General features: G+C 40.6%; 1 protein-coding gene across 1 annotated transcript; it reads left to right on the forward strand.

Annotated features, from left to right (window-relative positions):
* The first annotated feature begins 6,034 nt into the window (after nt 1–6,034).
* On the forward strand, nt 6,035–8,337 carry LOC135699408 (UDP-glycosyltransferase UGT5-like). The gene is made up of 4 exons (XM_065219664.1): nt 6,035–6,326; nt 6,388–7,183; nt 7,239–7,458; nt 7,518–8,337. Exons 1-4 carry the CDS (start codon nt 6,060–6,062, stop codon nt 7,804–7,806), a joined length of 1,572 nt encoding a protein of 523 aa, XP_065075736.1. The 5' UTR covers nt 6,035–6,059; the 3' UTR covers nt 7,807–8,337.
* Nucleotides 8,338–13,208: the final 4,871 nt, after the last annotated feature.

Consider the following 13,208-nt stretch of genomic DNA (forward strand, 5'->3'; position numbering starts at 1 on the left):
AATCAAGATAATTTCTTTGTGCAATCTAAGTAAGTCAATCTTAGCGTGCAAAGTTATAAATGCGCCGGGAGAAAAAATTAGTTCACCCGTTGACCGCCTTTCTCAGTCAGGCGCCATTTATGTTGCCAGTTTATTTTCTGAAGTGGCAAATCTATGTTTTAATTATCTAAGGTGTAAATAAACCCACACATATATGCATGCGTGAACGAATTGAGCCTTGTGTGCATCGCTTGGCATGATCGAATCAGTCATTTAACTAATGTTGTAGCGCACGGATGTGCACCTCACTGGTCTTGAAACCTCGGCCAGGTCACGACACATGGGGGCATGTTTTTGCTGATTTTCTGGCCGAAAAACTGGGACATCTGGGGTTTTAGCATAGAGGTAACTCTAAGACTAGTAGCTCCCAAAGAAACGTGCTCAACTATTTGGCTCAGCTCTGGTACTATCTTCGGTCCCAAGCTAATCGATTCACCCCTCGAAACATAGGAAAAACCAATAACCCCTCATTTTATCTGTCAAACTTTCATAGCGAATCAAAACAAACATTGCGTAGTACTAGAATTTTGACTAGAATGGGGAACGTTAATCGTTTGCTTGGGACCAATAGGCTAGTCAAGTAGTGAGCCAATTTAAAATCGTTAGTTTCGTATTGATTGTTGGTTTTAGATGATCTTGGAAGTGACGGAAAGTTCTTGTCATAATTACAAGGTTTAAAATCCGGTGGAATAGGTTTCGGTGCATTTCCGTTACCTCTTGATTGTTCTAAGGGGGAGGGCGGTCCATACGAGTGGCCTTACGAGACTGTTCGTTGGTGTTTTTTTTTTGCTCGTTTTCTTGTATCGCATTTAAAGACAAACGGACTACCCTCACCAGACTCTGAGTCAGAGTCTAGATCATCAACCGGCAAAATGGAGAAAGTATTACCAACAATCAATACGAAACTAACGATTTTAAATTGGCTCACCACTTGACTAGCCTATTGGTCCCAAGCAAATCGATTAACGTACCCCATTCTTGTATAAATTCCAGTACTACACTATGTTTGTTTTGATTCGCTATGAAAGTTTGACAGATAAAATGAGGGGTTCGTGGATTTTCCTATGTTTCGAGGGGTTCATCGATTAGCTTGGGACCGAAGATAGTACCAGAGCTTAGCCAAAATGTTGAGCACGTTTCTTCGGAACCTGCTGGTCTTAGAGTTACCTCTATGGTATTACCAGGGGAAATGTAGGTAATGTCGGCCTACATGTTCCTAATATGGGCCCATACGTAAATTCAGCAATCGACTAAATTTTCAATAGCGACCAAAAATATCCATTAGTACCGTCATAATGACGCGCTCATCTAGATAAAATTGATAAATAGCAGACTTTTAGCGATGGGCCGAATCTTAGATCCATAGGCCAACATTATAGCCATTTCCCCTATTACTGCTTTTTGGAGTGGTCTGGGAAGATGAAGCGGTATTCTTCAAGAGTTCTGCTATTGTTCTCTTGTAACTAGCTTGCAGAGACCGCTTAATTTTTACAATCAAAACCATTAAACATTGAAGTTTAACATTTACTTGAGTCAAAACTTGAGTCTAGGATCTCATACAATATCAAAGCCTTAAAGTTTCGAACTCCAAGTCCAAGAACAAGAAACTTTTCAAAGTGTTAAAACCCCAGAATTAAATGCAATTTGATTAATTTCCTTACTGAACCTTAAATTTCAAAGTTCGGTATTTCAAATATTTTAACTAGTTTTTCAACATGAAAACTTGTCTCGTCCCCAAATCTTCTCCCTAATTTCCCTTTCATGTCCGGAATATTTAATTTTTAATAAAACAACCTTTTTTTCCTTTGATTTGTTTTCCGTCGATCTTGTTTTCCGTGCTGACCACCAATGCTACCGACGCCAGGGAGGCAGCTCCCACACCTGGACCCTACCTATCGACCCATCAACTGATGAACCGGGGACCAACGACTTTACTTCCCTTCCGAAGGAAGGCGTGATCAGAGATGTTATGCCTCAGAACATCCCGGCGGCGTCAACTGGGATTGAACCCAGGCCTGCTGGGGTGAGAGGTAATCTCGCTTACCACTACACCACCGGCGCCGTTAATAAAACAACCTAAACCATGAAGTTTTTTTTCTATATTAAGATTCATTTAACCAAAGACAAGCAGACATAACACTCGCAAGTTGTTCATCGAACAAGCATTTAACCACAGACAAACAGTCGTAGCTCTTCATTCTGGATCAACGTTTGCGCATTTAACGATTGGTTTGAATGTTATCGTTTCCGCGAACTACTCGCCTCAGTGCTATCATCGGATCACTTTGACGTTTCTATATATACGGTGTTTCTTGCATGCAGCATTGTTTGCGAATCAGCGAGCAAGCTTGTTTTCCGCGAGAAGCCCGCGATATGTCGTTACTGCAGTCCTATGTTTAGCAGTACTATGTTTGGACGGAAATTTTATTCAAAGAGTTACGTCTGTTTGTCTGTGATTTAACGGTCATTTTAAAAGTATCTTAGTTGGTAGAACTGCCACCTGTGGTGCGCATAGTTGCCATCTGTTCAGTGTACTGCCCACCACAGTGTACTCAACAGATGGCGGAAATGTTTTGGCGAAGATGTTTTACAGTGAGTAATATCCAATGTGTTATGTCTATTTGTCTGTGATATAACTTTCTTATCTAATAGTACGTTCAGACTACAGAGTTATAACATGTTATAGCGCTATCTTGATGAAACCACCATATAATACTAATAGTCGAGTATTAGTACAAGACACTGAAGAAGTCTGCACATTGTAGACGAAATACGCGTATCTGTCAAGGATAAGCAAGTAAGGTAGTGGAATTAAATGGAAATTACTAATCCTTCGTTCTCTCATTATACAGGTATTCCACTGTACATTCATCATATTATTAATCTCTGCAATGCTCTTCATATTATTAATCATTCTCGCAATTCTCCGAAAATTACTCCTGAAAAACCACTTGGAGTTCTCCTCAGCATGCACTTCGTATTCTCCTGAAATTACCGTGGAAATTAACATTCCCAATAATTCTTTGAATTGCTCCTCATACCTAATTTCCAAATAATTATATCGCTTCTGAATTTTCTAAAAACTATCCCTGAGCATTGGCATAACCATGAGGATTGCTTACCTGCAACCAGGTCCCAGGGCTTATCTGTATCTTTACATTTTGAAAGATGCACACTAGTGATGCCAGTTGTGATTTAGCGGACCAAAAGTTTGTTGGAATTTAACCACCGACAAACCGACATGACACTTAATTCTGACTTATGCCCGAAAATCGTAAACGGCCGTTTTAAATGTGCAGTGATCTTAACTGTCAAAACTATAGGATTTTTTGATCTAGATAAAAATCATTTGTCCAGAATAGGCCAGACACGAACCAATTCATAACTTTTGCATGCCATGAGCCCGGCTTAATTAAATATTTCCCGTAAACACGGAGTCAGATGTCAGTAGTGTGCTTTGGTCAGGAATTGCATTGTCTTTGGTATGGTCATTCATGTCGGTTTGTCGGTGATTTAACTACAACCAAAATTGAATAATTGTGTAGTTTAGATTTATGATTTTAACAATGATTTTTTTTTTCTTTCTAAATTTGAGTCTAATGGCTGCAAAAATAAAAAGATTTTTTTTATTATTCATTTGGTTCAACACTTTTGGAATGCGACACATCACACAGGTACTACCTTTGAATTTGGCTTGATGGAGTGGCGATTTTCTTTTCTTTAGATCAAGACGATGAAGTTTTAAAGAAGACAACGATTATAAATCACAGTGAAGAAAAAAGTTGGTCGCCGTATAACACCTGGAAAACTAGTGTGAAACAGGATATCAAGAGATCGGCCCATTCCTTGAATTTCTGGAAAGAGAGGAAAATGCCATCTACAACGCCACTACAATGGTTGAATCTGTGTACGAAGCGAGCGATGGAACAGTATCAGACAATAGCAGCAGCGATGACCTTTACCCAACGAAATTCGAGGGATTCCCTGATGAGGAAATAAACGCCATGCTGGGATTTTCATCAGACTCATCGTCAGACTTATACTGCCCATAAAAGCATAACTGTCCGATATGAATAGCAAATTAAGCAAAGATGGGACAATAATTATAATGTTTTTGTGGGTAGTATAGAGGGCGGCGTCATCAAGAGCGCCAACAACAACATCACAGTAAAGTCAGGCATCATAAACAATCAGGTAATTTCTTACGAATTTTACCTATAATTTTACTTATACTCGAATTAACCACCTTAAGTTACAGCTATTTATGAATCGACACAAACCATCCCTCCCTTGTCTCTTCCCTTATGGCAGCTAATACATTAATGTTGAGATGGGGTCTTGCCGATACGTTATCCTACCGGTGATGTTACTATGGCTCGCCCTGTTTCACATTCGTGGATTACACAGAACTTATTTAACCTGCTGGTAAAGATGCTGTGACACTCCATGTCTACTGGTATAGCATTTAAGGTGCATAAAGTATCGGAGACCTGGCCCTTGACCCCCTTCTATACTACACAATCACAATCAAAATTCTGAATTTTCCAAAAATTATCACCGGAATATCGTTAGAATACTTCGCAGAATTCCTGTTCTTCAAAATTTTAATTTAATTTAATTGCATGGTTATTCGCTCTGTACACCTTATTTTTTATGCGGATTTGGATGTTAATCATTTTCAAGTTAATTTCATTTCAAATGAAAATGCACAAATGTTAAAAAGAATGTCTCAGAAAAGCTAGGCCACTTTTATTAAATAGAATCTCATAATGTAAGGGTGTTTTGTATACTCAGAATTTATACTGCAAGAACACAAATAGCTGAAGGTGATAGACGAAATGTCGGCTTCGGGAATACCTTAAAACCAACCGCCAACAGATGCTCTGAAACACGATGTATCCAAATGCCAAAATTGAGCGCTCAAGGACGTTGTTTACCCCCTGGCGATTATAGGTTTTAAGGTATTCCCGAAGCCGTCATTTCATCTTTCATTAGATTCAAAACTTGACTTTTAATATTCAATTTGTATTGTGACGTAAATATGGTTTAACACTATCAATTTGATTAAAACTCATCGATTGTTTTCAATGAATTTGGTATTTTAAGTTTGCCGAACTGCCCCACATCCCCACTCCTATTCTTTTGGAGATTTTTCCGATGAAAAAGTTCAAACTTTGACGATTTTTTGCCATCCCAAATAATGTCCGATTTAACTCAAGGGTCTTTTTTCAGGGAACTGCGCATTTTTTATCATCTTTGTTCTTTCATTTATTTAACGTCGGTCTCTGTTCCGCAATCTAGTGCCAATCACAGACGGGCATCGATTTGCCATCAATTGACGGCAATCGAATGTGCAAGGAAGGTAGCTTCAACACCTGCGTAGGATATCGCACCCATTCACAACACACATGGGCCGGGACCAACGGCTTTACTTCCCTTCTGAAGGAAGACGTGACCAGAGATTTTTATGTCCCAGAAAAATTCCACCGACCTCGGCTGGGATTGAACCCAGACCCATTGGGGTGAGAAAGCAGTCACGCTTACCACTACACCACCGGCGCCGACTAACATTTTGTATATGGTCGGTTTCAATATTTTTTTTTTTTCATTGGCACCCTAATACCGTAAAATAAGCCTCTAATTTGAAAAATCGTAGTTTGTAAAAATCTAAAAATTATGTGTAATGTAGATATTTTAAATTGAGCTGAATATGTAGATAAGTATAGGCACATATGAGCGCTGCTTGAAATAATGGCACTTCAACTCTGATTATTTCTTCTTTCCGTCATTCAACATTGAATTAAATTAAACACAAACCTTCTGCACACAAACACTCTGTTCTTATCAAACGTTATCGAAAAAATGCTTTATCACACTTTCCTCACCCATACATCGAATCGCTTCACTAGCTCGACTCTGCATTTGTACTGCATAGCGTTGCTGGTAGTAGGTACCTAAATCAGTCTGCTGCTCTCTATCGATTGAGTAACACCTCTGTTATTGTATTTTTATTTATAGTGATGCGTACGGGTTGGATTGGCCTCGCTGTAGGTGTCCTATGGATCAGCTTACTGCACAACTCATCTGCCTACCGAATATTGGGCCTATTCGCCCACCCAGGCCTGAGCCATTTCAAGGTGTTCCAACCCATCATGCGTGCTTTGGCCGAATCAGGTCACCATGTTACGGTGGTCAGTTACTTTCCGAATTTGGACGACCCACATCCAAACTACAAAGATTACGCCTTTCAAGGGCAGGACATTCTGACCAATGCATTTAATCTTGAGGTAAGACTCGTTGGTTATTGCGCGATTTAAACTTGATTGATCCGTTTAACCTCTCCTACAGGGCTTCTCGCGTCGAACGTTTATGGACAATTTTGTAGAATTCTACGAGCTTGCCGATTGGGGATTCGGTACCTGTTCCTCGGCTTTGAATTCTCCCGCATTGGACCAGGTGTTGGCGTTGCATCGCTCGAAGCCATTCGACCTGATTGTAACGGAATTCTTCTCGACGGATTGCATGCTTGGAGTGAGTCACGTGATGCGAGTGCCGTTCGTAGGGCTTAGCAGTTGTGCCCTGATGCCTTGGCACTACGATCGCGTTGGCCAACCGGATAGTCCGTCGTACATTCCTTCAGAATTTAGCACCTTTTCGGAGCAAATGAGTTTTTGGGAGCGGTTCGAGAACTGGTTCGTGACACGATCGGTGAAATTGTTGTACCGCATCGTGGAGTGGAATGATAATCGACTGCTGGCGGCCAAGTTCGGGGATGGTATTCCGGATGTTAGGGATATTGCTCGGAACACTAGTTTGGTGCTGGTCAATCAGCATTACACGTTGAGTGGGGCGAGGCCACTCGTTCCGGCCGTTGTTGAAGTGGGTGGCGTGCACATCAGAAACCTGAAACCGTTACCTATGGATCTTCAGCAGTGGCTGGATGACTCACCCGAAGGTGTGATAGTGATTTCGTGGGGATCGGTTTTGAGAGCTTCGACGCTGCCGAAGGAGAAACGCGATGCCATTTTGAGTGCCCTACGACGAATCCCAATGAAGGTTCTGTGGAAATGGGAGGATGATAACCCGAGCGATCTGCCAAAGAATGTGGTCGTACGAAAGTGGCTTCCTCAGCGAGATGTTCTGTGTAAGAAATCGTGTTTAATTTTCAAATTTTATCATTGATCTAAGCTTGTTTTCAGGTCATCCGAATGTTCGACTGTTTCTATCGCACGGCGGACTGTTGGGAGTGTCGGAAGCTGTCTACTGCAGTGTACCGGTCGTGACGACTCCCATCTACGGAGATCAGTTTCTGAATGCAGCTGCCCTGATGAATCGGGGCATAGGAGTCACGATGCATTACGAAAGCATTAACCAACCCGAGTACGTCTACCAATGCATTCAGGACGCTCTTGGATCTAGGTGAGATGTTGTAGATTTTTTGTCCAATCAATCAGCATAACAGAACCGATCGCTTTTAGCATGAAGAAAGCTGCCATGGCCGTTTCGGAAGCATATCGAAGCAGACCGCAGACTCCCGTTGAGTTGTCGGTTTGGTGCATTGAGAATGTAATGAAAAATCGAGAGCACAGGCTGGAGAAGTCCTACGGTGGGGAATTGTCGCTTGCGGTTTACTATTCGTGGGATGTGATTGTAGTGTTTAGTGCCATGATTGTTGGAAGCTTGGCAGCGGTAATTTTGATATCGAAAAGGTTATCGAGTTTGTTGGGCAAAAAAACGAGAACGGGTAAGAAAACCAAGAGATCATGAACTATTCCGGACAATGTTCGGGTTGAAGAACACACGTACTACTTACTTAGTAATTGAGTTACTAAAGCTAATTGTAAGTTATTTTATTCGGCAATAGTAAAGAGTTTTAAGAACAAGACGAAGTATGATACGTTCGTAGTTAGAAATGTTACAGTAAACAGTATCGAACGTGATTTAAAAATAAAAGTTATGCCTAGTGTATGTGTATGTAGCTTGGCAGTTGAATAGGTATCTAAAAATAGAGCCGAGAGATAAGTTAGACAGCATCTATCCCTCCATCCATCATACTCTCAACAAGTCTGATAGGACTAGCAACTTAAATAATAATTATAAAAAAATTCAAATTAATTAAAGTTAAAAAGGCACGTCTGTGTCACTTGAGAATTCAAAATAGTAAACCACACAAGTACAAGAAATAAACACCATTTGCCCTCCATCGATCCTTGTATTCGACAGATACCCGTTTTTAGCCTATTACCATGAAATTTCTGCTCAGCAAACTACTGACATCTGTGCCCACGTTAAAGGAAAACGTTTATCTACGCCAAGAACACGCTGCACAATTTATGAGTTGGTTCGTGTCTGATCTATTCTGAACAAATGGTCCGTTCTAGATTTTCGAGCAAAAGTTAAGTTTAAGTTTCATGTCGGTTTTTCGGTGGTATTAAGTCAACAAATCGTAGATTTACTTAATCGTAAATGTTAGATTATTTTACAGATTTGTATAAAAAGATGTACCTGCAGTGCTTGGAAGCAGATAGATTTTGTTTTTTTAAAATAATTTTGTAAAACTTATGTTACCTAGTTTGTCGATTCATCTTCTTGTTAAGATTTTAGACAACAATTTTCATTCTGGCAAAAATTGTATGTACGCTACAGTTTGTTGTAAAAGTACCTTCACAGTTGTTGTAAAAAGCGTATACAGAGGGTGTGAGAAATCCACACTTACATTTGAAGTACATGCCAATTGTTTCCCGTGTGAAATACTTCAATCAATTTAGAGTTTTAACTAACTTTTGAATACAATTCAAATTGCCATTTTTGCCAAAATGATAAAATTTCAATTATTTGTGGATGTTTTCAACTGCGTGTACGAGCAGTTGAAGTTGCATGCGATGATCGATTCCTTGTTAGCAATATTTTGCACAAGCCATATTTTGTGAATAGCGGTATGCATACTTTGCGGGGTAATTGTTTGTCGTATTCTATGTTTTACACACTCGATTGCAGTAACACAGTAGTGAGAGCCTATGGGCTAAAATATTTTTAAACCAGGTTGGTTGAACCTACTTATATTTAAACCTAGGTAAGTAATTTCCTTTTAATTCCTCTACCTTAATAGCTTATATTTGACCGATACCCGTATTTCGTCTACAATGTGCAGACTTCTTCAGTGTCTTGTACTAATACTGGACTGAAGAACCATCGCAACTTACCGAATACATATTAAACCTACACACTTAAATTTTTTCGTCGAGATTCCAACAGCCGAGTAGTTCTGCAAGGGAAAATCCACTGCAATCTCAGCAAATTCAGTAAATCAATTGCCGAGAATCAGCTAACAAATAAGATGTTGCTGAGATATCAGCTAACAAATAGATATTTTGCAGAGAAATCAGCAAAAGTAAATGAAGAGGTAATCGGCTGTTGGAGATTTTACCGAACTAGATTAAGTGTGTAGGTACATCTTCACTTATGAGATGTAAACTTATTTGTAATCTTCTATAGAAGGAGCACTGCTTACCCGTTGCTGTGTTCCAGAGTATCTTGAAAACCTATGTGTGTCCGTTTCCTTGATCCCAGTTGAGTAAGTTGAAGCCCGCTGTTTGTTGATCTCGAGACTCTCTGCAACGTCCAAATCCCATAGTGTAGACACGGTTTGTAAAACCATTATGTCTCCCGTCGTCAGTTGTTGGCTCTTGGTGAAGATGTGTTCTGCAACCTTTGATTTGAAATCATGCGGTAAGCCTTTGCCATCTTGTTTTTTTTTAGCTTTATTGACCTCCGCTTTATGGTCTTTAAATCTAGTTGCTAGCCGTTGGAGACGAGGCTCGGTAGCTCAGTGGTTACCGTTTCTGCTTACTGAGCAGAAGGTCGGGAGTTCAATCCCAGGCCCGTCCCCTTCCTTGCAATTTTTCACTTTGCCTTATTCTATACCCACTAGATTTTAATGAAAACAAATTCTTCTTTAACACCGATCGCATCACTTACCACAGTGTGGGTCCTGATCTAAAAATAGAAATTGGATGAGTGCGCGCGCGTGTGTTTGTGTATTATAATCGCTCTACCAAAAAACGATCCCTGCGTGTGCGGTGCAACCTTTCCCCACATCCAACATCCCAGTGATTTCTCGTGGAAGCGCAGAGGATTTCTCGGTTTCCTTCACAGCGAGTACCACGTCAACACATTCCTTCCCATTCCCTAGTTGACCTGCATTCGGACACGGCCGGCGCTGGTATTGCTAAATATTAGATCTCCAGTTCTTACACATTGAGGATGAATGTTAGTCCCAAACATCATCTGTTTGGTTCTCTGTGTAATTGCAGCTGATCTGGTAATAACAGAGCAGCAACCGTGGGCGGTCAAACTAATTTTTTCATTTTTTTTTTTTAAATCTAGTTGCTAGCCGTTGGTTTATATTTTGAACCAGTTAGAAAATTTGGGAATTCTAAAAATCGGTGAACCGACATGAAACTTAAATTTAACTCTTGATCGAGAATCCATAACGGCCGATTCAAATGTGCAGCAATCCCATCTGTCAAAACCATAGAAATGTTTTATCTAGATAAAAATAGATTTGACACGAAGCAACTCATAAATTTTGTACGCTTGTTCGTGTCTAGGATAAATATTTTCAGCGAACACGGCGCAGATCTCAGTTTTGTGATTTGATCAGAAATTTCTTTGTAATTTGTATGATCATTCATGTCCAGTGCGCAAAACAGTCAGGTTCATCGAGTCATTTTGATATGAATATGAACTGCCATCTGCCTCATCATTCACTGCCTCGTGAGAGTCTGAATGATTGAGAGGTAAACGAGTCACTGACAGCCGAGCACTCAGTCAGTAGCTCAGTCACACGTTTATTCTGCCGTGATGGTACCTAATATTTGTTTTGAATCACTGAGCGTACATTTTCTATGGAAAAATGACTCAATTGCACAGAAAAAAAAGTTGTTGAATATTACATCCAAACTGCTGCAACCAGGTCAATCCATCGGTTGTGTAATATAACGTTGTACGATGTACATCGATCTTGCGAACAAAATTACATCCATTGATGTAATATTGTATCCGCTTTTTGCTATTACATCATTATTTCATACATCAGTTTGCATTACATTGATCGATATTACATTTTTTTTGCTGTGCGGGTTCTTTAATTTTGAAAAATATATCGGTTTTTATATATCATCTAGAAGAGCTTCGTTTTCTGAGCACAGCGATATTTGTTTCAACCCTACGCACTTTCATCTCGATTTTTAAATCATGATTTAAAACAAAATAATAACTTCACTGTTTGACACTAAACTGACAAACTGACAGCTCGCTCCCATACAAAGTGACACCGAGGGGCGCTAATAAGGTGATTTTTGCAAATGTAATCGTACTTATTTAAAATAGTTCCAGTGTGCCAAAATTGATGAAATTTTGGGTTTGGGTTCCATTTTTAATGCAGATTACGAATTTACCTCAATATCCTTAAAGAACCCAATTACATGCTGTGTGAGCGAAGGCAAGCGGTGTGCGTCGCCTGCTCGTGAGTGACTGAATGTTTTTGTTGGCTCTTTCATTGCCTCGTCGTTTACCGTTTGGTACAAACTGTCTGCACAGGGCAATGGATTGAATAGTGCAGTGCTTTCACACTCAGCCTAGGCAGTCAATAATTTTAAAGGCTGTCCACGATGAAATTGCCACACACAAAATTGATTCGCAAAATTCGATTTTTCATCCGATTGCCATCAAATTTTCAGGGATTGAGAAATAACTATTAAACTTCATTTTACCATTTTACTCGTATTTTATTTACAGTCCATACGCAAATGCCCGCACCTTGGCCTTAACCCCGACCATAAGATTCTGCACAACCTGTGAATCAACCGTTTTTTGCATGTAAACCCATACTTTCTTCAGTTCCTCGACTGTCTTCACTACCTTAGGTCGTTTAAGAAGGTGCTGCTTCATAATCGCCCAGTACTTCTCGATGGGGCGGAGCTCCGGAGTGTTGGGAGGGTTGAACATTTTCGGCACGAAATTGACCTTATTGTCCGCATACCACTTCAGCACGTCCTTGGAGTAGTGGCATGAGGCCAAACCCGGCCAGAAGATTGTTGGGACGTTGTGGGCCTTCAGGAGAGGAAGCAGCCGCTTCTGGAGGCACTCTTTTATGTACACCTGTCCGTTCATCGTGTCCTGGGTCACGAAAGGGGCACTCCGCTTCCCGCACGTGCAGATGGCTTGCCAAACCAGGAATTTCTTCGCAAATTTGGACATCTTCTGAGTGCGGACATGCTCCGGAACGCTGAACTTATCCTTGGCCGTGAAAAACAGGTTGCCGGGGATCTGTTTGAAGTCGGCCTTCACATATGTTTCGTCGTCCATGATGCAGCATTCAACTTTCGTCAGCATGTTGAGGTACAACTTCCTGGCACGGGTTTTGGCGGACTTGTTCTGCTTCTCGTCGCGATTAGGGGCCTTTTGTACCTTGAACGTTCGAAGCCCAGCCTTAGTTTTGGCCTTCTGGACAAAACTTCGGCTTAGGTGCAGCTTCTTAGCAACATCCCTAACGGAGGCGTTCGGATTTCGGTTGAAGGCCCCAACTACGCGGTTGTGATTTTTGGTGTTGTACGGAATACTATTTCCTTCACTTCTGGGCTTCCGATCGGTGGTCAACCGTTCCTCGAACCGCTTAATCACTCGCGACACCGTGGAATTCGCGATTCCCAACGTTTTAGCGATGGAACGATGCGAGAGATCCTTGTTCTCGTGATGAATGCGCAAGATTTTATCACGCACGAGCTGTTCTTTCGACTCCATTTCCGCGAGTTTTGATCACAGGACTTTAAAACTTGCAGGATGTAAATAATGCACTATGAACTAAATCCACCCAAATTTTCATTAAATTCTACCCAACGGTTAAAAAGTTAGAGCAATTTCATAGTGTGGCAATTTCATCGTGGACACCCTTTAAGCTCTGTTCATGTCGGTTTTTCGGTGGTAGAAGGTTGTCTCAAAACTGCTCGACAATATGATTAATGTGTTCAATAAATAACGGCAAAGTTATCTTCAGATATTGCATTGCTATTCCATCAAGTCCTACCGCATTCGAGAATTGAATCTGATTGAACGCAAAACTGTAGTGAGATTCGTATGGTGTTCTCGTAGGTTGATAATTTGTCTGA

Source organism: Ochlerotatus camptorhynchus, unplaced genomic scaffold (genome assembly GCF_037179485.1).
Source record: "Ochlerotatus camptorhynchus isolate MF236.1 unplaced genomic scaffold, CSIRO-AGI_Acam_v1.1 ptg000108l, whole genome shotgun sequence".
Lineage (NCBI taxonomy): Eukaryota > Metazoa > Arthropoda > Insecta > Diptera > Culicidae > Ochlerotatus > Ochlerotatus camptorhynchus.